This window comes from Chiroxiphia lanceolata, chromosome 5 (assembly GCF_009829145.1).
Source record: "Chiroxiphia lanceolata isolate bChiLan1 chromosome 5, bChiLan1.pri, whole genome shotgun sequence".
Taxonomy (NCBI): Eukaryota; Metazoa; Chordata; class Aves; order Passeriformes; family Pipridae; genus Chiroxiphia; species Chiroxiphia lanceolata.
The window spans coordinates 33,258,405-33,284,671 of NC_045641.1; the positions used below are offsets into that span (position 1 = coordinate 33,258,405).

Here is a 26,267-nt window from a genome sequence, read left to right on the forward strand (position 1 = left end):
CGCGATTTGTCCCATCGCCACGGCAGCTCCCCACACCGGCAGCTCCGCCTCGGCCCGGTCCCAGCGCCGCAGCTGCCCCGCCATGGGCCCAGTGACGCTGCGGAAACGGGCCACGCTCCCCGCCCCGGGCCCTGCAGCCCAGGCCCGAGCGCCACCTCCTCCCTCTCACCCTCCCTGCCCGCAGCCGCCGCTCTCCCCGCCCCCGGCCGTGTGTGCGGAAGCTGCCGGCGCCCGGGATTGTGGGAGCGGGGGGGCCACGGCGCGGGGAGGGGACGCGGCCGGGGCCGGGCCGGAGGGTTCCGGTGCGGGGCGAAGACGTGTCGGCCGGGGCCGCGCAGCGACAGGCGCTGCTGCCCCTGGCCCTCTCGGAACAGCGCCCGGCCCGGGGCCGGCCCGGCGGCACCATGGCCGGGACCAGCAGCCCCGAAGCCGTGAAGAAGCTGCTGGAAAACATGCAGGGAGACCTGCGGGGCCTGAGCCTGGAGTGTCGGAAAAAATTCCCCCCCGTCAAGGAGGTGAGTGGCGCTGAACCGGGCCGAGTCGAGCCGGACCGGGTTGGGCTGAGCTGGGAGGCGGGCGCCTTTCCGGAGGGGCCTCCCTGGCCGCGGGGCCCGGCCCGAGCGGAGCTGCCGCCGTGCCCGTGTCCCGCTCGCCGGAACGATGCCGCTCCCGGGAAGCCCCCACCGCCGCAGCCGCTGGCTGCTCCCGGACTCGGCTGCTCCTGGACTCGGCTGCGGCCGTCGCGCTCTCTGTGGTGGTGTTGTCGGTGCGCTGCCGCGGCGCGGGCCGTGGGCTGGGCCGTGCCCCGCGGGGAGCGGGGCTGGCGGACAGACCGTCTGTTGACGAGGGCGAAGCGGGGGCGGCACCGCTGCACCCTCGGCGATCTCCGGGGTAAAGACAAAGTTCGGCTTGGCTGTCTCGGCACCACCGAGCGAGCGAAACTCGCCCGAGGCGGGCTCGGTACCGGGGCTTAGGCGCCCGGGCGGGCGGACACCGAGCAAGCGGGAGCCCGACGGGCTGAGGAGGACTGTGCTCAGCCCCGGCGCTGCGGCTGCGGGGGACCCTGGGGCCGCGCAGGTCTCCTCTCGGGTCTGTGCCGTGCCCCTGCGACGAGCGCACACGCTGCTGTTGCTCCCGGGTCGGCGCGCCTTATTCCTCACCATTGCACATCAGTGTCTGCCCGTGCGAACTGTGCGGATCGCTGGTGATCGCTGCGTGCCCCGTCATTTTGGGGTTGTTGTTTGGGTTCCAAACGCTGTGGGTTGTATCAGTTCCAGCTGATACAGCAGAGGAAGCTTGGGAGATACAGAAGTTTGGATTACTTTTTTTTTTCTTTCTACAAAATCCCATTAATAAACTCATGAGGGAGGTTGTATGTTTTATTTTTCAAACCTCCGTTTATGCTGTGCAGCCAGGGACTTCAGTAATCTCGATGAGCCGGATTACTTTAATTGAAGCGCAGTCAGATTTTTTTCTCGCTAACTAAAGTATAAATTTTAACCGTATGTTTCTCTGTTATGTTTATACTCAGTTTAACATTTTCCCTAACGGTAGTTTTCTATGTAGTAGTGGGAGTAAAAACAGTAATAAATTAACTCAGATTAAACTGCAGACCCAGAAACTCAGAAGAAAGAAATTGCATATGGAATGTGACTTGAGTTCCAATTCAGTAATAGCATATTTAGTGTTGTATGTAGTATTATACCCTTTAACAGATGACTTGAAGCTAATGACTGTTCTTGTTTTGAAAGGCATGAAGTGACACACTGTAATAGAGCATATTATGTATGGCTGTAGATTGCAGAGGAATGCTGGTCTGTTTGAGAAATTCTGTATGGTTTTTCACAGAAAAACAGGAGAAAGTTGTGATCAGTCCTGAGGAACTGTGTGTAGTCACATGTAAATAAGAAATAGTTGTGGTCAGTTGAACAGAAATCTGCCTGTGTGTTTTGGAGGGACATGGGGGTGCTGCTTCCACTTTCTTCTGTGTATTACTGTGTCTCTTATGTTGTTTAGTCCATGAACAAGTTTCCCCACTGGGTTAATGTTTACTTTCTTTTAAGATCTGCAAAGGAGATGGGCAGTGTCACCCTTAAGCTAGTATTTTTAGTAATGCTTCGTTACATTTGCCATGCTGACCGTTTAGTAACTACTGCATGTGCAGTTCTTGATACTTGTTCAGCACATTTATCATATTCTTGTGTTTGACTTTTGTGTTATTCCGTTTTATATCTTGATGGCAATTTGCTTAGCTTTCTTCATTAAAAACAAAGTTTTTTCACAGTTGTCTGGAATAGTACTGGAAGGTGTTAACAAAAGAGGTGGGACTTTCTGCTAAGTTGTGAGTTCCTACAGTAGGATGTATGATACAGTCATAGGAAATGATCTTACTTCCTCACTTCTGGAAGCCATTTTTTTGTTCTAGTTTTAAAGGAAGTGGGTGTTCTTTTTTGTCAAATCTAAACTGCTAAACAGATATTTTAATTGCATGCATTTGATCTGATCATGATTAGATTTGGCTAGAGTGATCAGAGGAATTCTCCTTATTGATTTGGAACAGCACCGTTTTTTTAAACTATGTTTAAACATAGGCTTTTTAAAACAAATTCCTACTACTTACAATCTTACTTTTTTACTTGCAGTGTAACTAGACTCTCCTCATTGCTACCACGTGCGTTGTAATTTATGAGTTTATCTTGCAGTTGATGTCTATGCTTTCACGTCACTTAATAAATTCAACATACTGTGATAAAGCTATTGAAAAACTCATAGTCCAAAATTAATAGTTATTAGATGTATCATAGTTGTTAGATTTGCTAGGTACTTTAAGAAGGTAAACTGCTTCTAATAATCTTTCCAGTGTGTGACACAGTTGAAAACTTTGCTCACAGTTATTTGTTATCATCAACCACTTCTAAAATGATTTGTCTGTTCTGGTTCTTTTTTGTTTTTATATTAATAATGTCAAAATTCTACAAACTGATAGGTTTTCTGCTCATAAAAGTAATAATGTAGTTCTCAATTCTGCTTGTTGCTCAAATGGTTAACTTGAGCAAAGCCTTTTTAAATCAATACTGTAGGATTTTAGACAGTTGTATGATCAAAAAAATAGAGATTTCATGTTATTAAAAGAATTTTAGTTTTCAAACCAAGTTTCAAACTAGTTTAGTTTTTAAAACATCTTTCTAATGTATATGTAAGCAATATCTATTAGGTACAGAGAGACCAGAAAAATATTGAATGATTCTTTGAACAGACATGTAGATGACAGAGCTAAAGAACTTTATGGGACTTTTTTCGGCGGGGGAGGGTGAGAGTGGGGCTTGGATGCAGCAGAGAAGGGGACAGCCTACTGTGAAATCTAGATCTCATTCTCAGTTAGGAGCTTGAACTCTTCACTGTTTTAACCAATTTCATCTCATATTTTTCTATTACTTCTGAGTCTGTAAACTTTTCTAAGTAGGTTACATTTATGTGGGTATCATATAGTTCTAAGTCCAGTTACTTACAACAGTGGAGTCTGACTTTTCTGACTTTGATAATCTGTTAAGAAACGTTGAAATTGCTGAGTTTCTCTCAGTGTTAAACTTCTGACACAAGTATGTGGCAAATTTCCTTCCCCTTAGAGCTTTTAACTAAGAAATAACAGGATGTATTGTTGGCTCCAAAGCATCCATACCTCATTTTTGCTCTGTGTGAGAATACCTGAGTAGGATTTTCCTTGGTTATGCCACTTAATACTCTAAGAATGGGAGCTACAGAAAGAATCTGTGGTCTTGAAATTATGTTACTGACGATGTTTAGGGATTAACTAACACAACAGACTTATTTTTCTTAAGGGTATGGGGAATACCAGTTACTATTGCACTTCAGACACATCTGTTTGTTACTAGGTGGTTTTTCTTTTTGATACTTCCTCAGATCAGCACCAACTACAGAAGTATAGTAGGCATGAAAGCTATACACTATGACCAAGAGGTAATTTGGTGGTTGTGTCTGTGATATGACAAGCCTGTTTACACTGGCAGACATAACCACATTGCTGAAAAATGTGTTTGTATTTTCACAATGTATTTTTGTTGCCCAGTTAGAAAAATAGAGACTGTGGATGGGATAGAAGCTCTCAGGGCAAGTGTAAATTAAACAGTATCTTTTGGAGCTTGAAATTACAGAGGATGAAACAGTCTTTGGTACAGGCATCAGTTGTGTTCATATTTTTTTAAGTAATCTGGCATTTCTCTTAGAAAACAATACTACTTGGTCATTATTTTGTTGTTTTTAATACAGTCGGTTCTCAGATTTGCTTTGTACTATAAAGTATTGTAGTGCTGCTAATGCTGCCCTGAATTGCATACGGCCTGAAAAGAACTTTATAAAGTATTTTAACCTTCCAGTGTTTGGAGTTTTGATCTCCTGTGCTGTGCTTGTGGGAAGCTGGTGGTGCTCTCTTTAGTGAACTGGTGTAAGAATTTTGTCATATCACAAAACTGAAAATAGTTTAGTGTGCTAAATAGGTTGCCTGCTGTTTCTTATTACAGAATGGGAATATTGTTCAGTAAGCTACATCTGACTGCATAAAAAACCTTAGAAATACAAGGGGAAAATATTTATAATTAATAGAAATAATAGAGTTAAAAGGGTAATAAGTTCCTCCTGAAAGTTCCTTGCAGCGTGAATTCCAATTGTATGTAACTGTTGTTTACACAGATCCAGTCAAGCTGTCTCAGCTTTCTAGTAGGCTTGTAGTCTTTATGTTGACTCAGGTTTTTTCTTGACTTTTAAATAGCAGTAAAAGCAAAATGAGTTTAAAAAAATACACAAAAAATTAACTCTTGTCCAGCTCTTGCACAGTTACAGGTGAACTTGTGCTAGTAGGAGAGGGGAAGGGAAAGGGCAGGTGGGATTGGAGCAGACAAGGATCGCATCCTCCCTTGGCAGGATCATCTTGGCCTGGGACAGGGCATGCCCTCTGCTTGGCAGTTGTGTCATTGATTGCAGGTGCCTGTATATTTTAGGATGTTTGTTGCTGTGGTGATTTGGAATAATAGGGTTGGAAAAGAAGTAGTATTCTACTTGCTTCCATGTGGAAGAGCAGCACAGAATTAAGTTTGAATACTTCAGTCAGTTGAAATGCTCCCTTGATATTCCTGGAAGAAAGCTTTTAATAGCCTCGCTGTGCTGGTTTTTTACCAGATCTTTGTTTGAAACAGCAGCATTGCTTTTGTTTAGCTATTTATTGAGTTGTGTGTGCCCTTGGCATACAGACATATTTTTGAAACTGTATAGTAAATTGCTGTATCTAGGAAAAATAATAGAATCCAATGTTGCAATCTTATTTTTTCTTCTTTTATAAGAACTCTACTTGCAGGCAAGTAGCCTTACAAAGTTCTTAAGGTAAAAGTTAAAAAGTTTGGGTTTGAATGACTTCTGGACAAAGCAGACTTTAAATTACTTAATTACAGTAGAAGTGGTGTGGACTAGCTAAGGCAAGAGATAGGATTTGCCCTTTCTGAGAGTCTGTGTGTTGTTTTGTGTTGTGTTGTCTGAAGACAGGCATTATTCATACATTTCTTCCTTTGGAGTCCTGTCTTATTTGTATTGAGTGATGTACATAACATAACAGTGTAATCCCCTGGGTGAAATCATTCTTGTTTAGGAATGATATGCCGATCCTGAACACATTTTAGAGTTAATGACAAATAATTAGTTGCGAAGCTTGTCCTTTTTAGGGAATCTTTGATGTCATTGAGTAGCTGTATGAAACTAAACATGAGGATGTATTGCAAAAGTTAAACATACATTAAAAAGATACTGATCAGTTAATTTTGCTTATAATGTCAAAGTGGTCGTTAGGTTTCATAATGCAACTGGAAGGAACAGTTAAAAAATGTGTGAATATTATATGTTTGTTCTGTAACAGTAATAATATTTCAGAAATTCTGTTGGACTTACTGCAGTACACAAATTGGAGAAGGCTAAGAAAGAAAATGACATGCTGAAATGCTTTGTGATTCGGGCGTCTGAGTCACTTGATGTACTACTGTCATTGAATGGTTTCTGAGTGCTGTGTTCATGCCACTCTAGTGGTAAAAGGATGAGCCAAATGAACCTAACAAAGAACAAGCCTTTGTACATAGACCATTTTCTGTAGGAGTAACCAAGTTTTTGGGTTTTCTGCTTAATTTTTTTAATAAAATGGATTAAATAATTCTGACACTATAGCCTACAGGGAACTTAACCTACTCTGAACTTTCCAGGTTGGTTTCTTTTCAGGTCTTCACAACATTAGTTCAGAAGGATGAAATACTGTAGAGTTTTTTATTTGCTTTTAATGGGTATTCACTTAACTAATGTTTTAAAGGTTCTTTTGAAATAGAGAAACGATGCTCTGTAAAATGCATATTGTCATACTTATGCAGCTTGCACTCAAGCATGTGTTTTGTGCATGTGACTGGAGATTACTCTGTAGCATTCTCGAGTTGCCAGCCTAAAGCTGAGCTGGTAACCTGAAATGGGTGATTGCTAATATTTCCTTCAGTTCCTATTACAATTCCTGATCTTTACCACTTGCTGTGTCTGCTGACTTCGTGTTTGGAATCCATTAATTTTACAGTGTTTTTTATTCAATATTGATCTGCATACCATAATATTTTTCAAAATTATGTTTTTAAAAGTGATCTCTTACGTTTCTAGGGGACCATCGTCTATTCAAATGCATTCTAAGCTTCATGTGATTGTTTTAGTTTGAGAAGAAATGTCATATGTTCAGAAGGGATTCATATCATACACATAGACCAAATTTCTCCGTCACGTAATACCTTGCAATTTAATGAATAAAGAAAATGATTAAAAGTTCCGCTATCTCGGTCTGTCTGTACACTTTCCAAGGAACACGTTTCAGTGCAGGATTAAGGTGACTAATGTCACATGTCTAAGCTCCCTTCATTGATTGTGCAGGCTTGGTTTGTTCTGGAAGTACTGTCAATAGATCCAAATAACTATTCAGGACATCATGTAGCCAGGGAATTGATTCCCTCTATCACCTAGACATTAGATGTTTTACATTGCCACTTGAAGTGCAATAATGTTTCTTCCTTGGCTTCCAGTATCTGGCCTAGGAGAGCATGGGTCTTCTGGTGTCTGCACGTAGTTGTCTTGGATAGAGAGGCCTAAGCTTAGACCTCTGAATTGAGCCCCTACTAGCAGGTCAGCTGAATTAGCTTAAGGAGAGGCTTTAAGAATTAAGGAGCATTCAGTAGAGACAATCTCCATTGTAATGGGAGTCTAAATATTTAAATTTGTGCATCTTAATACCCGATTTAATCCCCATCTGCCTCTCATGGCTTCTTGAAGATCATACAGGAAACTGTAGCAGAAGTTGGGAATTCTTGGTGACTCCAGTCGTCAACTGGTGCCCAGACTGTTTCTCTTTACCAGGTGCCCAGCAAAAGGGCCTTGCTGTCTCTGACTGGGTGACTCTAAATGTAGTACCTGTGGCAAAGCCTCAAAAGTTCCCTGGTCCCATCTGTTGTGATCAACAAGCTGAAGGCAAAATTAGTTTGAACTTCACATATACATCTCCTAAAGCTCTGAAACGGGCTGTTGTTTTATTTTTAGTGTAGAATGATGATTGTTGTGTCAAAAGCATGTCATTAAAATTCAAGTGCAAGTGTTCTATGTCATTGATTGAAAATCAGTTGTGTGGTGCTTGAGTGGATCACTCAAAAATCTGTTAATGGTAGATATGGGCTCTCTCAGGATATCCATACATATATCTCAAATATATTATATATATTAATATTATATTAAAAATATATGTATAATTTATATAGAGTATAATACAAAATATGGGGTACATCCTTATTCTATCTGTCTGTGGAAGAGAGAAGTATAACTTAAGAATTTGTTGCTAAGTGGCTGTGTTTCTTCTCTATCAAGTCTTGGTTAGCTTTTTTGTCTTTCTGTCTACATTAGTGCTGTTCAGTAATGAGTTGTTTTGTGTTATTTTAATTATGTTAATTTGTTATGCATTCTGATTTCTTCTGTTAATTTATATGTGATGGTTTTTCCAGCTGAGGTGTAGCATTTTGATTATGCAATGAAAACTTGTAATATAAAATATTTGTATTTAATTATCTTTATGTTCACGTCAAGTGGGGTAGCTCCAGAGGCAACAGCTCTGAAGCACTTTAGATAACACTGGCACCTTTCCTGGCATTATTGGTGGTTAACCTTCAGGATTCTGAATTGGCTGCTGGTACTCCAGACTGACAATTTCGGAAGATCAGTGGGCCAGAGGAGTCAAGTTCACTTCTGTCAAGTGAAAGAGCACTCTGAATATGAGAGCAACTAATACAGTTGCTCTGTATTAAAGCTGGAAGTTAACAAGGTTGTGTGTTTTTAAAAAACAAAACCCACAAACTGCAGTATTGTAAATCTTCAATTGGAGAAGAAAGTGTGTAATAGAATCAGTTAATGCTTTCATTTTTTTCTATATGATAATTTTTCTAATATAATGATAATAAATCATTCACTATAATAAACCCCCGTGAGTGCACAGCAATGTCAGATCAAAACTGGCAATTCACCAGTTTAAATCACAGGTAGAATGAGCATATAGAAGAAAGGAGAGTCAGAGTGGGGATCGTACTCGTGGGGAGGAAGATAAAAATACAGAAGGCAACTACAGTGATTTTTCAAACAAATGTGGTATACTTGAGTGCTTTCATGAGACTGACTGGTTTAGTGAGGAGCTTTTTGTGAGTGTGTCCATTTCCAAATAATAGTTTAGTGGTACAGTAATGGTCCAGAATGTGCTTTTGCAAAGCAAGCCAGAATAACAATGAAGTGAAACTGTACTTTAGACCGGATGATATCTTACCTAAACTGTTGGATATAGGGTTAGTGTTCTAGTTGGAAAGGCAGATAATGATGGATAGAAAAAAATTCTCTTTTTATTTCATGTAATAGTTATGAAATGACCATAGATAATATATATTACTCTCATCTAGTCTTAGTAAAAGGTTGGCAAACAGTTTAATGTAAGTACCAAAGCAAACCATCGTTCCTGAATGCTTTTCTTTTTAGAATAGAGAAATCAATAGCTTGTGTAGTAAGAACTGCAAACCTTACAGCAATTTTAGTGTCTCTGGAGATCTTCTCCAATTTGCTCTGATGTACAACCAAAACACAAATGATCATTCAAAAGCACTAGCAGTGGAAATTCTTGATTTTATTAACTTTCGGTAACAGTGCTATCAAATTTAGAAGTTCATGCAAAAATATCTTTAACGTTAGATCAGTTCTTAGTAGAAATTAGCACATGGTTGTTGCATTAAATATCTTCATGGTTATATATATTTTTTGGTTAACAAACCAAAAAAGGTGCAGATTTTGTGTCATTGTTCCCTTAGAAAAACTTGTTAACCATCTTATTATTTTTCAGTGAAGGAAGGGTAGCTCTTTCATGTTCACCCCAGGATAAGGACAAATCCATAGGAATTATTGTGGAGCAACTGATGTACTGCTAGATCACATCCCATGTGATCCCTCTGGTACCTTGCTTGCCTGTACATATGCGTTGCAAGATGTCTTGACCTGGGGGAGTTAAATGTTCAAGCATATGCTGTGCCATTATTCCTCATCCTGCCAGGACAAGTCTCATTCTTGGGCTGCCAGGTAACATCATTATGATCATGGAGTTAGCTACAGTGATACCTTTTGGTAATGCAGACTGCCCACTGCAGTTGGGTTTGAGAACTCCCACAGTGTCCCCAGAAGACAGATTTGAAGAATTGGTGCCTTTCAAATGCACTTATCACTCTGCTCCTGGTATAATCAGCAAATATTTGGTAAATTCCAAGGAAGGAGAAAGATGATGAGGCAAGTGTTTGAGCCCAGAGGGTCCTGTTGAATTTTGCTATGAGATTATTGGCTGTTTGATTAAAACCAAATCTAAGTACCAGAAGAGAATGACTTGAATATGTGCTATCACTGAGAGTCAATTTCTGTTCTTCATCAATGTTTCCCTCCCCAAACTGGGCGCTAAAGTTGCTTCAGCAGAAACATGAACAAAAAGTCAATAAAGGGAAGTGTGTGTTTGAGGCATTTTATATAGGTTCATTTCACAGTTATTAAAGCAGCAGAATAGGAAATCTAGTTGACTGAAGGTTTTAGGTACACTCAAGCTTTGTTTTGTTACAGGAATTACATGTATTTGCCTCTTTTAAAGATAAAGGACAACTGCCTTGCTCATCAGACCGCTATTAATTGCGGTGCTAAGGGAAGCTGATAATATTACATCTAAAAGTGGTGACTGCTTTAAAAACATGGTACCTTATATTAATGTGAATGTAAATATCATATTTATCATATTATAATATTTGTACCGATAAATACACAATATGATGCTGATTCTCATGGTTTTTAAGATCTTTTTCTAATGGAGCAGTGTCCTGCAGAGTGCTGTAGTATTTGATGTAAATTTGTAAGCTTAAAATCTCTTATATATGTTTTAATTTGCCAGTTAAATTAATGCAATCCAAACACACTTTTACATTCACGTATACAGAATAGACAGGTGAATGGCCTCATTTTTTCTATTGGTTGTTTGTGATCAACTGAGGTAATTTTTTTGTGTTAATGTGTTGTCTCTTTTACATATGCAGTGGCGTATGTATGTTATTTTTCTTTTGTAGGATGTGTGCAGTGTAATTAGCTTTTAACTGTAAACATTTTTATTTGGGATTCTGAATAGAAACCATAGAATAATGCAGATAATCACAGAACTTCCTGTATCTCATGGAGAAAAATGGTTTTATTCGGAGAGGTAGTAAAAAGTCTAATGACTGTTGTTTTGTTTGACCTTATTTTTTTTAAAAAATATGTACTCTCTTATATAAAGCAAGCATGGAAACAACTGAAAGACATATAGGAAATAATTTTTTCCTTTTTTGTGCCAAGCATATGGTATTTGTGGTTGCCACTCGTGAGCAGGCTTAATAGTTCTTTGAATCAGAATGATTCAGTTTGTCACTCCTGGCAAGAAAGAAATCAATTGCCACTAGATGTGATGAGTTTTAGTTTGAAGGTAGTTGAAGTTGGGCATATTTTACTACAGGACTTCTCTCACACTGCCCACCTGCAACCCTCCAAGCAGGACTGCCCTGTCCGCCCTCCTGCCCATCCGGGGTCCCCATGGCCCACTGGGCCCCCTCCCACTCCCCCAAATTGGACTGGAAAGGCACACACTTCCCAAATCTTTGTATGCGAAGCCTAGCCATGATGTTTGAGTTGAAGTTGGACTGTGACAAATCCTTCTTAATTAATAGGAACTATCTGTTGTGACAAACCTCCGCCAGTTAGCTGACAATTTATAAATGAAGAGGAATAGAGATTGACTTAAAACTCAAGAACTTCAACACGTTAAGTTAATGTAATTAAAATAGATGAGAGCTACGTTTGGCACTCCTTATCTCCTCATTTTAATTATGCAAAATATATATGTGTATCTTGTTTTGTGCTCATTTGAGCATGTTGTATGTAACCAAACACTTTGGATAATATTGTCTTTGGTTTTGAAGTAGAAGCACTGTGTTCAGGAAAAGTTAAATAACTCTCCAGAATTTCTTTCTCTCTTAAATGGTATTAAGGCAGTGTTTAGTCTTTCTGTGTTGTTTTGGGAAATTAAAAAAATAAAAATTGAAAATTTCAGCTTGACATTTCTCATTTAACTATTTTGAGAAATACGTATATCAACTCAATTAAAATATTTGACTACGAATTTATGCAGTCACCTTAACCTGACTTTCTGGCAAATCTTGTTGGCAAAGTGTTTTGATGGAGAGAGAATATTAATACTTGGTAGAACTGTCACTTTCATATTTCTACTGCCACAGCTTGTCTGCTTCTCTAATCTGTTTTATGTAGTGACAGCACACATCTTTAAATCAGAGGAAAAATAGAAATATTTAGTGTGGAAAGTGCGCAGGAATATGAAGTTGAAATAAAAGGGGAAGTGTTCTTTCAAATTTGGCAGAACAGTATTTTCCAGCAATTTGCATCCTGTCGTTTGGGAAAACCTATTGCATTTATTTTCATTTATTTAATTGTTTCCAGAGGCTTGTAGTGTGTTAACAGAATTAAAAAAATGGAAAGGCACCATGTACAATGCATTTTTGTGTTTTGTACACAAAACTTGTCAGAAATCATAGTGTTGAAATGCAAACCCTCCATGTTCTATTTTCAGTTTGGCCTGATGTCATTAGAGAACATGACTTCAGTGACTTATGCGGGGAAGTGTTTGCAGATAATTGAAGAGAGCACTGCTGTTCCTGGCAGCAGTGTGTGATGTCCTCGCCCTGCAGCACCTGGTTGTCATCCAGCCGGGCTGTGCCTGTGTGCCCCCACCCTGCACACGTGTGGGCCCCGTCCCGCTGGAGATGTGCGTGAGGAAGGGAGGAACGCTGTGGGTCTGTCAGGTCGTACTTATGGGGAAAGGGGAGGAACTGCTGGTGTGGACTGTATGGCGTGCTGGGGAGAACAGAGAGTATTGTTAGAAAGCCAACCTCATGCTACTATCCTGGGATAATTTGTATAGTGCATTTGGGAGACAAAATCCATGGAAAAATGGGTTTCATTTTTATACTCATAGTTTGAAACGGTACAGAAACTGTTTTACTGCTTACCAATGATTTTCCTTTGCATTTATAGGACTGGAAAGTAACACAAGGAGAATCATGATTTATAAAAATTCTGAATATAACCCTTCCCGTGGAATTCTGGAAAGGAATTCCAGCAGCTACAAAGATTTCACTTCTGCATTAGCTCTGCTTAGTGAAAGCACTACAAAAACATTTTTTGCTCTGAGACAATACCTTTTTATTTCTCTACAGTATTCTTATTTCTTTGCAGATATTGATGTATGACATATAATACATCTAAACTACTTATTTTCTTCTCTTCCAGGCTGCTGAATCAGGAATAATAAAAGTGAAAACAATAGCTGCACGCAACACTGATATTTTGGCAGGTAATTATTTGCGGTACAATGGGGGAAAATAAAGCAGAGTTACAGATCAAAATGTTAAAAAGATGTCTCGGATATGTCTAGTAATACTACATCTTTTTAGTATGTGCTATATCAGTGATGCTTTAGTTTTGGACTCCTAGCAAAAAATCCTAGCATAAAAGTTTTTTAATACTACTTCTGTTTCATGTTCATGAACGTGAACTGAACATGAACATGAACTGTTGCTGAGGAAGGGCTCCATTTTCAGTTGATGCTCTACAAAATTAATCATCCATGTAGAAAAACAACATGAAATATTTAAACCCCACATTCTCAGTGTTTTAGTCACTGTCTTTGTTCACCACAACTGTTGTTAAGTGCTCTGTGTGGAGTTCAGCAGTGTGATCCTCATCTGTGTATTTAATATGAGAGTCCAGCCTTTGGGGACTTGTAACTGGCAGGCAAAAATCCATCTTAGACTGAGACAAGGTCATTCAATTTAAGATGTACCAATGCCTTGAGGGACAGGAGATATCTTGTGAGTTGCAGCTTTGTAAGTGCTTAAAACACAAACTCTGACTGTCTTAAGCTTTATGAAATAGTATGTAAGTAGATGGCTTCTTGGCAATTGCTGGTAAAGTCTTCGACCAGATTTGAATGTCCTTGCATTAATACTTGAGTGCTTTACCCCAGCTGTAGTCAAAATCCTTGAAATGCTAGATTATTTGGAAGGTCCAATGATACAGGTCTAAAATCATATATAGTTTTGATGTATGTAAATTAAATATTGTTAAGGAGGCATTTTCTAGAATTATTTGAAGTAACAGTCCCACTCCTCAGTGTTTCACTTTAATGCCTCTTTTTTATTTGTTTATTTTCTTTGTTTTTTCTGCTGTCATGAATGCTGACATAAGTGGGAAAACTATGCCAGGTAATGTCAGCTATATCAAAATACACAAATGAACAAGGGAAAGTTCTAGTTAGCCATTTGGGAAGCTTCACAGTCAACATTCTTTGGCATATTAATGTGTAAAGAAGCTGGTATTTTAGAAAGCTAGTTTGTAAGCCTGCAAAATTTTCTGGTTTTTAATCTTCATTTCAAAATGAAGACACATGAAAGATCATTGAATTTAGGCATAGGTAGGCAGTCTTTACTTTTATCTTTTTGAGGGAACACTTTCTGGTAGTTGGTCAAATTTTTAAAATACTTTTCCTTTGGAAAGTTTAAACAAGAATGTACTCAGTATTTGTTTTGTTAATCAAAAAAACTGCACAGATTTGTTGTTATGAGGTTAGGAAAACCAGCAGGTCCTAAAAGTTATTTTGATTAGTTAATCTTTACTAATAGGATAATAACTGTTCCCCTCTGTTCTGCAGTTTCATACTGAGAAAGTGTACTTTGCCTGCATGTTATCCTAACATTCCACAGTTTAGACATAATGTCATTACACAGTCTTAATTCTTTATGGACTCTTGTATTTTTTGAAGTATCAGTTGTAACCTAATCTTGTAGATAAATTAATGCCAAGATATTGTCTCTTATCTGCTCTTTAAAACTTTTTGAAGGAAGATAGTATGTATACTTTGTAATACTATGTAGTACTATGTATACTTAGTAATAATAAAGTTGCAGAATGCTACTGTAATTGTGAAATCTAGTGAGGTGGATACTTTTTGACTGCTAGATGATTTAGAAACATCTACTAGAATTTCTACTAATGCAAATGAATATTTTGATTAGGATATTATTTTTTTAATATTTTGATGTAAACTGTCATTTCAACTTTAGCAGATTGTTTTGAATAAGCTGATCCAATACCTTCTTGAAGCATTGCATTGTGTAGGATTATTATTTTTAGGAAAATAGATGCAGTCTTAAAATCGTTATTAGAATCTTAAAAAGCATTATTATTTCTGGTGAGATGTGTTTAACCTGCCAGAACTCCAGTGCCCTTAATCTAACTTCTTTCTATCTCTTGAAAAAGTTGAGCAGTTTCAAAGTGTTCATTCTTGGCAATCTGTGCATGCTTTATAATTTATTTATGAGGATTTGAGTAATTCTGAAGGAGGAGAAAGCTTGTGCTTTAATTCACAGGAAATAAATGTGAGAAATTATTTCCACATGGCTTTCAGAAGTGCAAAAACTTAGGTTTTAGAAGTTTTTCTAGAAAATCAGAATTATAATGTTGCTGAGGGAATGAAAGAATTTTACTTTCTCAAAACTTCTTTTTTATTATGGTTCAGTAAGACAGATTTCTTTTTGAAAATATTCTACCATAAATTGGTAGCCAAATGAAGGCAGACCTGGCTACAATAACATTTTTTGTGTATTTTAAGACTGAAGCTAATACAGTCACAGAATCACATGATCACAGAATATTCTGAGTTGGAAGGGACCCACCAGGATCATTAAAGTCCAACTCCTGTCCCTGCACAGGACAGCCACAAGAACTAAAGCATGTGCCTGGTTGGCACCAAACCAGATCTACAAAACATTAATTTTTTATATTCATAAAGTAAAAATAATTGTATAGATTCTGATGTGAGATTATTGTTTTTAATAGATTATAGAAAAAAATACTGTAAAAGGCTTAAATTTTTCTTTGGCTTGTTATTTATTAACTCATGCAATTTTTGCCATTCAGAACTATATCTTGAGTCTCATGTTAAAAATAAGTGTTTTGTGGTATCTTTTGAAAAATTTAGTGGCAGTTCTGAAATTTGTATGAGTGAAGTAGCATTTGTGCCTATGTTAGTGAGCTACCTAGGCTCTATTGGCCTTGTACTGTAGGTGTTCATAGATTATAAAAGGAACTTAGATGTCTAGCTCACATGTAGACACTGACAATTAATTAGATGCCTAAATTACATGTCTTGGGAAAAAACTTCTGTGTTGTTGTTTGTGTTTTGTTTTTTTTTTAATTTGAATATCATGCAGTGTATCATAAAAGAATGGTATTGGAGGATAAGGTTTATATTGTGTATTTTAAAAGCAGGTTTACTTGTTTCATAGTTAAGTTAAAAAACCTGTTGAAATCAAAGCAGATTGTTAAAAAGACAGTGAACCTATGTATATGTTCATTCACATTTACACTGACGTTGTCATTGTTTTTGATTAGACATTTGGTGCAAGGTCAACCTCTGTCAACTTGACACAGAGCCTTACTGGCTCTGAAGAGGCTGATGAAACTGGACTGTATATATGTTGGTATCATCCTGTAAGAACTATCTTATAGAAAGTTGGCCTCTATAATTTATACTAGCCAAATCTTTTCATAGAAACTGCTGAGTCATGTTATTTCATGTTTCAGTTGGAAATTATCAATAAAGTATATTTTTGTAGCTTTTACCTTGATGTTTCTTTTTTTTCCAGATTGGTTGCAGTGATACTTAATATCATATTAATAGTATAGATCATGTTTGCATTTTTATGTGAGAATGTATTTTCTGTTTGTTTGTGGTAAGTTTTGTGCTCGGAAAAATGTGTGGAACTTTTCATGAACACATTTCTTCTATTACGCATAGACTGAAACAGTGTATGACATTCAGTGTAACAATACACATTGAACTTTCAACTGTGAGGAAATTTTTAGTGTTTGAAATGGTGAAGAGCGGAAAAAATCTTAAAAGTTTGCATGAATCAACAACCACGCCTGTAATTTGTAAAACACTCATCAGTCAGTCATGCTTTCCTTTCATATTTTTAATATTTTTCATGGTTTAATATTTTTTAATTTTATGAAGTTTATATCAGATTTATCAAATTACTTTTATGAGGAAAAACTTTTTAAAATGTCAGCGTGGAATGTTGTATTCATTATGAAGCTTTTTCTCCTTAACAAAAAAAAGGTGTGGAGGGAGAGAAGTTCACGAAACTGATGCTTTCTCCTGGCAAAACTTCATTTTAAGAAGCTACCCTTTGTCACTAAAACACTATTTGACAAATTCGCAGCCAGGTGAATGTAGGCAGGATACAAACAGTCCAGTCTCTTTCTCCTCTTGTTTTGTCAATGGCAGTTCTCACTTCTCCTTTGTGCTTTGGTATGTCGCTCTGTGCCGCACTGTTGCTTTTGCATTAGGTGCTGAGGTGAAGCAGAGCAGAAGGAGAATGCTACCAGCCTAGGACTGGACCCTGCTGCAAGGCCTGAGAAAGCTCTGGGGTTGGCAGAACCTTACACCTTGCTAATCAAAGGGACTCTTAAGTGGATGTTTTGAGTTTGGAAAGAGGAAATCACTTGAGTGTGTAAGAGAGAAGTTGCTTGGGATTTGAACCGCAGCCAGGGTAATTGTGGAAGTGAACTGTGTCAGCCCAGTGTCTGTGTTCACTTGGCTTTTCCCTGTGGTGCAAATGTAAATCCCAAATTTCCAAGACCGGAGATAGCTTTTTATTAATAGATGTGGTTAACAAATTGTATTCTTCAAAGTATTAAACATTGACTGCTTTTAAATCTCTTTTTGAAAGCATTGAAAGAGAACAGCTCAGAAGTAGTTCAGCCTTTTCTCATGGGTTGTGGAACAAAGGAACCAAAGATCACTCAGTTGTGTCTAGCAGCCATACAGAGGCTCATGTCCCATGAAGTTGTTTCAGAGGTAAGACCAGTCTTTATATAAAAAAATATTTCAGGGTGGCAAATACAGGCCTCAAACTGAATGTGAATGGGTTGTTTTAGGAGGCTGTTTGTATTATAATCAACGTAGTCTGCAAGATATTTTACTCATATCTGTTTTTCAGTAATTTAAGAGAAAACCTTTTAGAGCATTAAAAAAAAAGCTAAGGAAACATTAGTGACTTCTAGAAAGAAATTAATGAAAATTGAAACCAGATGATTTAGTTTGCATTCTTACATTGCAGGAACTGAAGATGTAATGAACCTTGTGCATGTACAAAATATACTCTGTGCAATAACATTATTATGTTTTTGTTACATTTTACTTTTAAAAATAAGGTAAAATGGTTGCACATTTTGTGCAACTGTAAATGTCATGATATATTATGATAGTGTATACATTAACATGTTAAGAAGCTGGTGAAAATAATGCAGTTAAAATATACCTTCAGTTGTGCTTGCTTATTGTAAAGTTACACTGGTTTTTCTCTGATATGAATGAATTCTAAGGGTAAAATATCTTTTTACTGTGTCTGCTATATTTCCAAGTAGAAAATGTAGTACACACTTTGGACTACACATTAAGAGATTTCTGCTGTCAGTTTTTTAAAAATACTTTGGGAAGTTTGTGACAAAATGGCTTTATATTCTCAGCGTAGTGCTATGGTACAGAGAATCAGGAACATTCCGTTATGATATGTCTTTATGACAGTGATATTCTTAACTATCTACACATGATATACTAGTATGTAAACACTTTTAATTGTTGGAAAAAAATTATTTCTATGTAGGCTGCAGCAGGAAACATTATTAATATGCTTTGGCAATTGATGGAGAACAGCCTTGAAGAACTTAAATTGCTCCAGACAGTTCTTGTACTTTTAACAACCAACACTGTTGTGCATGATGAAGCACTGTCCAAGGTAAGAATTTGTTAGTGCCAACTATAGTACTTAAAATACCCAAGAGGAAAAACGGGGAAATTTTACATAGGTGGTGTATGAAAATAATGGAAGAGAATTCTAATTCTTGTATGGCTTAGAGCATGTAGTGCTATGGCCAGGTGTGGTTGAGGTTCTTGCAAATGCAAGAACACAGAATAAAGACAGAAGAACAAGAAATACAGATTTCATTACACATACAGATGTTAATTTTCAAAATTCATTATAAAATATGTAAGTATTAAACTGTGAGTTAGAGATAATAATGAAATCCAATGGGAAGCAGAACTGAGGTCACTGCCAGCACAATGACACGGTAAAACGTGTGACTCAGAGAGGAATAACAGCGGTCAGGGCAACATGATTGTGAAAGTATTGTGATTTAACGTAGGAGATGAATGGCGTTTTAGTTTGGAGTTGACTGACCTTTCAATGATTAACCTTATAATTCTAATATTCTTTTGACATTATTATTCGTGCAAGTTGTCTATGTGATTACTGTGTGTGATGGAAGTCATCATCGGTGTGATGACTGTACTTTTATTGACACATGGTAATGTCTTTAGTTAATACCATTTTTAGATTACCTTTGGGGAAAATTACTAAAGAGTTTTTTGGCTACAATAATCTGTAGAACTTACTCTGGTTCTTCAAACTTAACATTATTAAAATTATCTTTTTTTAGGCAACCTTTTGACAAACTGTAGTGGAAAACATTCCTCAGTCAATCAACCGTCTTGACTCTTAGCTAAAAGATTAAATATATTCTTGTAAGGTGATTTTTTTCCTCTTTTTTGTTTTCCTTTCAGGCAATTGTACTTTGCTTTCGATTGCACTTCACAAAAGATAATATCACAAATAACACCGCGGCAGCTACAGTGCGGCAGGTGGTTACTGTTGTATTTGAGAGAGTGGTTGCTGAAGATGAACGATATAAAGGTGGGCATACTGCCTACTCAGCTTGCTTTTATTGACCTGTTTTTTTGATCCATCAGATGTTTCTCTTTCAGATAAAGAAGTAATAAAATGTCTATAAATGTTATTAAAAAAAAATCACAGACATGGTTAATTTTAACTATCCTTTACTTGTATTTAAAGGAGATGAAGTCATCAGACATTGTGTCTGTCAAGTCAGTACAGCAATATATAAAAATCCAGATTTTTTTTTCAAGCTGTGAGAACTGGTCTTCAGGTTAGTACTGTGAAGAGATTTGAGGTGAGGGTGTCATTTAAGATGAAGGTACCTTAGATTGCTGAGTGAAATACATGGCAGTAGTAGTTTTGAAGAGAACATTTATTGGAGAGAAGTGCTTGGTATTGATCTCTAGTAGCCAATCTAGTGTTCATTTCCATAGACATGATAAGTTGGAGAAGAATTACCTAGCCATTCTCTTTGAATCTTTTTGTAAGAACACTGATTACATACTTGATTTTCAACAGTTCCTTTGTTCACAATACTGTTTTGGTTTTTTTTGGACAGATATTATTGACCAGCCAGTTGCAGTTCAAGGAAATAGTAACAGAAGATCTGTCAGTACACTGAAACCATGTGCTAAGGATGCATACATGCTTTTTCAGGTAGTTGGGAAGCATATATTTATATATTTGCTGTTAAGATTTGGTGCTTCTACATCTCTAAGGAATTTCAAAAATTTACTGTTGGCATATTGACAAGGTCCTTGATGAGAGCCTTGGGCTTTCGTATGTGTATTTACTGTAATTGGTGATGATTGGAAATCATCATAGTGGCCTTGGAAAACATTTTACTATAAATCTTTAATAGCTAGGCATACATGTCCGTATTAAATTCAAGATTCTTATTTATGTGAGCCAAATAGTGCTACTACAGTTCAGTCCTGTTTCTTATGCTTGGTATTGTACATTAAAGGCAAGTATATAATGAAAAGTAGTAGTTGTATTCGTCACACCAATAAAAATCTTCTTAGCAAATTCAGTGGTCATGAGATATTTTTGAGGGCAAGAATTAACAGAATTGCTACAAGGATACTAGCAAAGTTTAAGATTTCAATTTTAAAAGTTTTCTTTGCTTTATAATTTATGTAAAAGAAATATTTGAGGAAAAATTATTTTGGAATTGGAAAATTACTCATTATAAAAGAGGGAGAGTGTGTAGATTTTGTTATTAACTCGGGAAACTTTGCTGGTACAGAATGGTACAGAGATTGTAAATGTTACTGTGTTTCTTTCGAAGGATCTTTGTCAGTTAGTTAATGCCGATGCTCCTTACTGGCTTGTGGGTATGACAGAAATGACCCGGACATTTGGCCTCGAACTTCTTGAGTCAGTCCTCAATGACTTTCCACAAGTGTTTTTACAAGTGAGTAGTTCTTGGGGGGGAAAACAGAAAGACTTTTGTTGACATAGGTAGTAAAATTTACCATGTTTTTCTATTCCCAAACACTTTGTGTGCATTTTGTAGAGCACGTTTTACTCTGTTTCACTTCTTGTTTTGCCATTTATATTTCCTCCAAAGATGCATTTTCTTATCTTGCCTGACTTATGACAGCTCTGTAACTTTAGGTGTTATTTCTATGGAAACGTTAACCTTACCCCACTTGTAAAGTAAGAATCATGTCTGTAAATTGCACTTATCTACTACATGTAAATACACCATGATGCTACAGTAAAATGTTTTAGCAGATAGTAGCTAAAATAAAAAATTAGATACCTAATAAGTGGTGTTTTAGCAGCCTATTTCAACTTGCAAAATAGAACAGGAAGGGTGCATAGTATGAACCTGACCATTGTCATTTCACCATACTTTTTGGTAGTTTTACAATGGTGTCTGCAATTCTTCCTTTTCATTTCCTTAATATGTAATTTATACCAAGATTTACATGACTTTGGACTGCTTGATCTTTACAGTAAATGTAAATAAGATGCATAATCAGAGAGCTATGGGGTAGCAGTTAAAGAATATCTGCTTATAACTTGTTCTGTTTCCTTTTTCAGCATCAGGAATTCAGTTTTCTTCTTAAAGAAAGGGTATGCCCTCTAGTTATAAAACTCTTCTCCCCAAATATCAAATTCAGGCAAGGTTCCAGCACGTCATCTTCCCCAGCACCAGTGGAAAAACCATACTTCCCCATCTGTATGCGTTTGCTGAGAGTAGTTTCTGTTTTGATTAAACAGTTTTACAGTTTGCTGGTAAGAATATGCTAATTTTCATTATACAGTTCTGGTTTTCTATGTATTTACCGGTACTGTGATCAGTAATAGTATTGATTAGTTCTTGGGAACTGTTAACATATACTGAGGGAAGAAAAGTCTGTTCTTTTCCTCTTATGTGTATTTTTTTAACATATATTCTAAATGTATGATTTTATTAAACATGGACTTGTATGAATTTCCTAGTAGATTAGCTGTTGTTTTTTCTGTACTTAACTGCCTTTCAGGTTTTGGGAACCTCTTGATCTGTTGTTTGCCTGGCTTTAGATAGTGATGATTACTGTACCTTGTTAATATCTTATAAGAGGCTTTTGACTTGAGTTGCTAAAGCTGTTTACAGAATGTGTGTAAAAAACACATGTTCAGCTGTTCTTACCTCCCAAATTTTAGATATTTGTGAAAAAAGACGTTTTTCTGCTTCATTTGTTTACTGTAGCAAATGTATGACCTTTATTACAATGTCTGTGAGGAATTTAACTCTGTCAGTACAATCGCATATTGTGGTTTTAGCCTGTTAAAAGTAATACCTAGAATTATTAGGTATTTTTTTGATATCATTTTGAGTAAATACATGTTCAAGAGATTTTTTAGATCCTGTACACAACTTGCTGTGATAGGACTCCTAGGATGAAAGAGAAGATTTTTTTAGAAAATATTTTGTAGGAGCATTTTCTTTTGATTTAATTACTATAAACTATATCTTTTAGGTAACAGAATGTGAAATCTTTCTGTCATTGCTGGTTAAGTTTCTGGATGCAGACAAACCACAGTGGCTAAGAGCTGTTGCAGTAGAATCTATTCACAGACTTTGTGTGCAACCTCAACTATTAAGGTATTAAATATATTGAGTTTCACTTTTATATAAAATGTTAAAAATATTTCTATTTTTCTCTAATAGGAAATGCTTCCTAAAACGTTGTAAATATTGTAAAAATTGTAGAAACTTAGATGCAATAAACTCTTCATGATAATTCTTATGATGCGTTATACAGTGCTTATTGTCTAGGAAGGGCTGAATTATGGTTGAGTATCCCAAACCCTCTCTATCTTACCAGTGTCAAAGGAACTTTTACCTAAAATTAAATACTAGTGTTTACCTAAATATTTGCCATTAAAATATGCATTTAGTCTACAGAATGGAGTGTGTGCGTGGGTGAAGTTGCTGTTAAAAATGCTTTTAGTCTGCAATTTGTCAATACTTTCTGTTTTATAAAATATTTTCTAGGTCCTTTTGTCAATCGTATGATATGAAGCAACATTCCACTAAAGTTTTCCGTGACATTGTGAATGCATTGGGGTCCTTTATCCAGTCACTATTTCTTGTACCAAGCACAGGGAACACATCAGCAACACCAAACCAAACTGGTAAAGCCTTGTCCTTACTATCAGTTTATTTTTCCATCATTTTCTTGTAATAATAAATTCTGGTTTGATTCAGTACATATATCTGACATTGTACAACTCTGTGCTTCCGTGTTCATTGAGGTGAAAACCTACTTTGAGACAAAATACTGTTTTCAGGTCTGCTACAACAGGGGATTTTATCTACCTGTGTTGTGGGGAAGACATAGCCCCCAGTTGGCAGAACAGTGCTGGTGCATTAGTTCCTGTTTCTACAGTGACCAAGCTCCTTGTTTCACAACTTTTCTGAGGGAAATTATGAAGAGTTGTTTCTAATTTCTAACTATAGAAAAATTTATCTGATTTCTCTCTCCTTGTGCTGGGATGTCATTTATGATTGCAGTTTAAGTAGTAAGACAGTGTGTGTTCCTGGGAGGCAGTCACTAATTCTTCTGGGTGCTCAGGGTCAAAACTGAACTGAGAAAGCCAAGAGGTAGAATGAAAAATGTGTATTTTACTGATGATCTTTGCTTTTTTTAGCTGAAAACAGACACTTAATGAAACTAAACTTGATTGTCTTTTCTTGCAGCCAGGGTTTTACCTACCATTTCACTAGGTATATTTTTATTTTAATAAGAAATGATCCTTTTGTTAATACTTTTTCTGATGTTTATGTCCAAGTTAGGGCTCTCTGCTTCTTCTTGGGGTTCTGGAAGCAGATTTCTCAGGAGTAAACAACATAAAAATAATTTTGTAATGGTGTCTTTTGGTGTAAAAACCAGATAATCAAAGTGTAATTATTATCTATCGTATCTACTATTAAATTAAGAAACACGGAAAGAGTTTGGTTTTAGACTTACGCTTTCAGGGTTCATTCATGAAGCTGGAATTCCATGTTGGAGTTAGCAGTGATAGCATGAGGAAATTTTGTGTCAGTATCTGTTGTTCAATAGCTGTCTGTACAGCAGCGGATGGAAGACTTGTATTAGTATTATTTCTGGGTTACTTTAATTCATTTAGGATAAACCAGAAAAGCACTTTTCGTCATGTAACATGTACATATGAGCAGGCATTCTAAAATACTCATTCTGAAAACCTAAATTTTGCCCCATTCATTGCAGTGAAACAGCACTGCAGCAGGGTCATACCCTTAGTGTTGTTGCTGTTTCACTGGGTTATAGTTTCAGTTCAGTTTCAGTTTGTTTTCTTCTTTACCTTTTCATTTCTTTTTTCTGCATGTGTTTCTCACAGCACTTTCTCATACATTTGTCTTTCTACCTTTTTTCCTCCTATGGTCAAATATGCAAAGAGCAGATCAATGCAATGTAATTTTAGAACTGAGTCTTCTGATTATAACAACAATCCTGTCATAGCAGGCTGTCTTACAGAATCATAGAATGGCTTGGGTTGGAAGAGACCTTTAAGGTGATCTAGTTCGAAACCCTCTGCCATGAGCAGGGACACCTTCCACTAGACCAGGATGCTCGAAAGCCCCATCCAACCAGGCCTTGGACACTTACACACTTTATATACCTGGCTTTTGAGCCTCAGTTTTGCAACAAAGTAGCTGTTTGATAGAAGTTGAAAACTGCATCTACTGCAGTTTGCATCTACTGCAGTGTCTCTTTTATTATACTGCTGCAAAGTTTACCAACCGCTTTGAGTTACGTTGGTATGAAAATAGTTGTATATGTCTGACTGCTCAGTGGGATCACAGAAAATGACACCAGTGTAATTGTGTGTTAAGTGGCAGCGTTTGGTTAACCATTTCTGTTTAGCAGCATGGCGTTTTTTTCAGTCTGTTAAATTTTACTGTATTAAAATGTATTCATAAGCTTTTGTCTATTCATATTGCCTAAATTAGTAGTTTAGTGCCTCTCTCTGTATTAAAAGCAAGCACACCAAAATGGCTGTTACACTGATGTATTAGGCACTGTGAGTAACCTTCCTGGGGACTCTGGCCTCTCTCCCTGTTGTATGTACAGAGAGAATCTGAACTTGTGGGACCTACTCCTAGTAAGCATAGATGTCCTATATGTAGGAAGTGTATATATGCAGCATTTTTTCTCCTTTTATAATTTTTTTTTTTTGGTTCCTTCAGTTGGAACCAAAATGTGTTCCTTCCTAGCTGTTGGTAGGCATGTTGTCAGCTCTTCCCTGATGTAGTTTGTTTTATTCTACCTTGGCATGGCACAGATTCAAATGTTGCCGTTCTCTTCGACCCTTCTTGTGGCTTTTGCATTTCTGAAATCTTGAAAGTTTGTTCTTGGAATAATTAACCTCTTTTTCTGATTATAGAGTTCTAGGTCAACTATTCAAATAATCCTTAACTTTCAAATATCTGTCTGACTGTTCACTAAAATATATATTGTTTTATCAAGACTATGTAAGTTTGATTAATTCACAGATTCTTATGTACGTTGCTATACCTTTCATGGAAACATTTTATTCCGACTGAAAATTAGGCAGTTGGCATCCATGAGCTGCACATATGATCATGTTTTAGACAGCAGAGGGAGCTCAGAAATAGTTTTTTGTGTTGGTGGTGGTTTTCATTATTGAACAGGGTGTCTTCAGATTACTCCTGGTGTCTCAAAATTAAATGTAGAAAGAGGATGTTTGCTGATCACTAAAATGAGATTGGTTCATTTTATCACTTTGTTTTTCTGAACAGGAAGCAATGCATCAGGGAATACTGGCTCAGCACAGACTAACCCAGGAGTGCTAGGAATGGGAGGAGGTGCAACTGTATTACCTGCCTTTGAGTACAGAGGCACTTGGATACCCATCCTGAATGTAACAGTACAAGGCAGCGCTAAAGCTACATAGTAAGTACCTCTATCCTTTTGAAAATGTATATAACATACATATAATTAATTTTGAACTTGATGATTTAAGGGGTTTTTTACTAGTGAGTATTGAGGTCTTTGTTTCTCTGGCATTGAGGTATATTAATAATTTTCTTTTTGTTGGTGCCATGAGGTGTTCTGATTTTTTGCTGTTTTGTCTCAATGCCCTGGATTCTGATTCAAATGTCCCCTATGGTTTTAGCATCTATTGATTTCCACCCCCCCCCTACTGTTTCTGTAATAGCTCTTCACTTCTGGGCCTCACTGTAGTATGTAACGATTTTGGAATATCTGTTGCTGCAATGTGTAATGGCAAACATTAGGACCATTA

General features: G+C 37.2%; 1 protein-coding gene across 8 annotated transcripts in view; it reads left to right on the top strand.

Moving 5' to 3' along the window:
* Positions 1-270: 270 nt before the first annotated feature.
* Positions 271-26,267, top strand: part of MON2 (MON2 homolog, regulator of endosome-to-Golgi trafficking) — a 75,823-nt gene continuing 49,826 nt past the window's right edge. For 7 of the 8 annotated variants that reach the window (XR_004357413.1, XR_004357414.1, XR_004357415.1 and 4 more), the window contains exons 1-11: positions 271-515; positions 12,967-13,030; positions 17,472-17,599; positions 18,408-18,539; positions 19,367-19,496; positions 20,038-20,135; positions 20,770-20,895; positions 21,531-21,725; positions 22,454-22,578; positions 22,972-23,111; positions 25,762-25,915. Coding sequence is in view for 5 of the 8 variants with exons in the window: in XM_032689572.1 (XP_032545463.1) it covers positions 405-515; positions 12,967-13,030; positions 17,472-17,599; positions 18,408-18,539; positions 19,367-19,496; positions 20,038-20,135; positions 20,770-20,895; positions 21,531-21,725; positions 22,454-22,578; positions 22,972-23,111; positions 25,762-25,915 (1,403 nt within the window). In the remaining 3 variants the exon portion in view is untranslated. Of the gene's footprint in view, positions 516-9,499; positions 9,679-12,966; positions 13,031-17,471; positions 17,600-18,407; positions 18,540-19,366; positions 19,497-20,037; positions 20,136-20,769; positions 20,896-21,530; positions 21,726-22,453; positions 22,579-22,971; positions 23,112-25,761; positions 25,916-26,267 lie in introns of those variants that run through there. The other variant, XM_032689576.1, reaches the window with a different exon arrangement.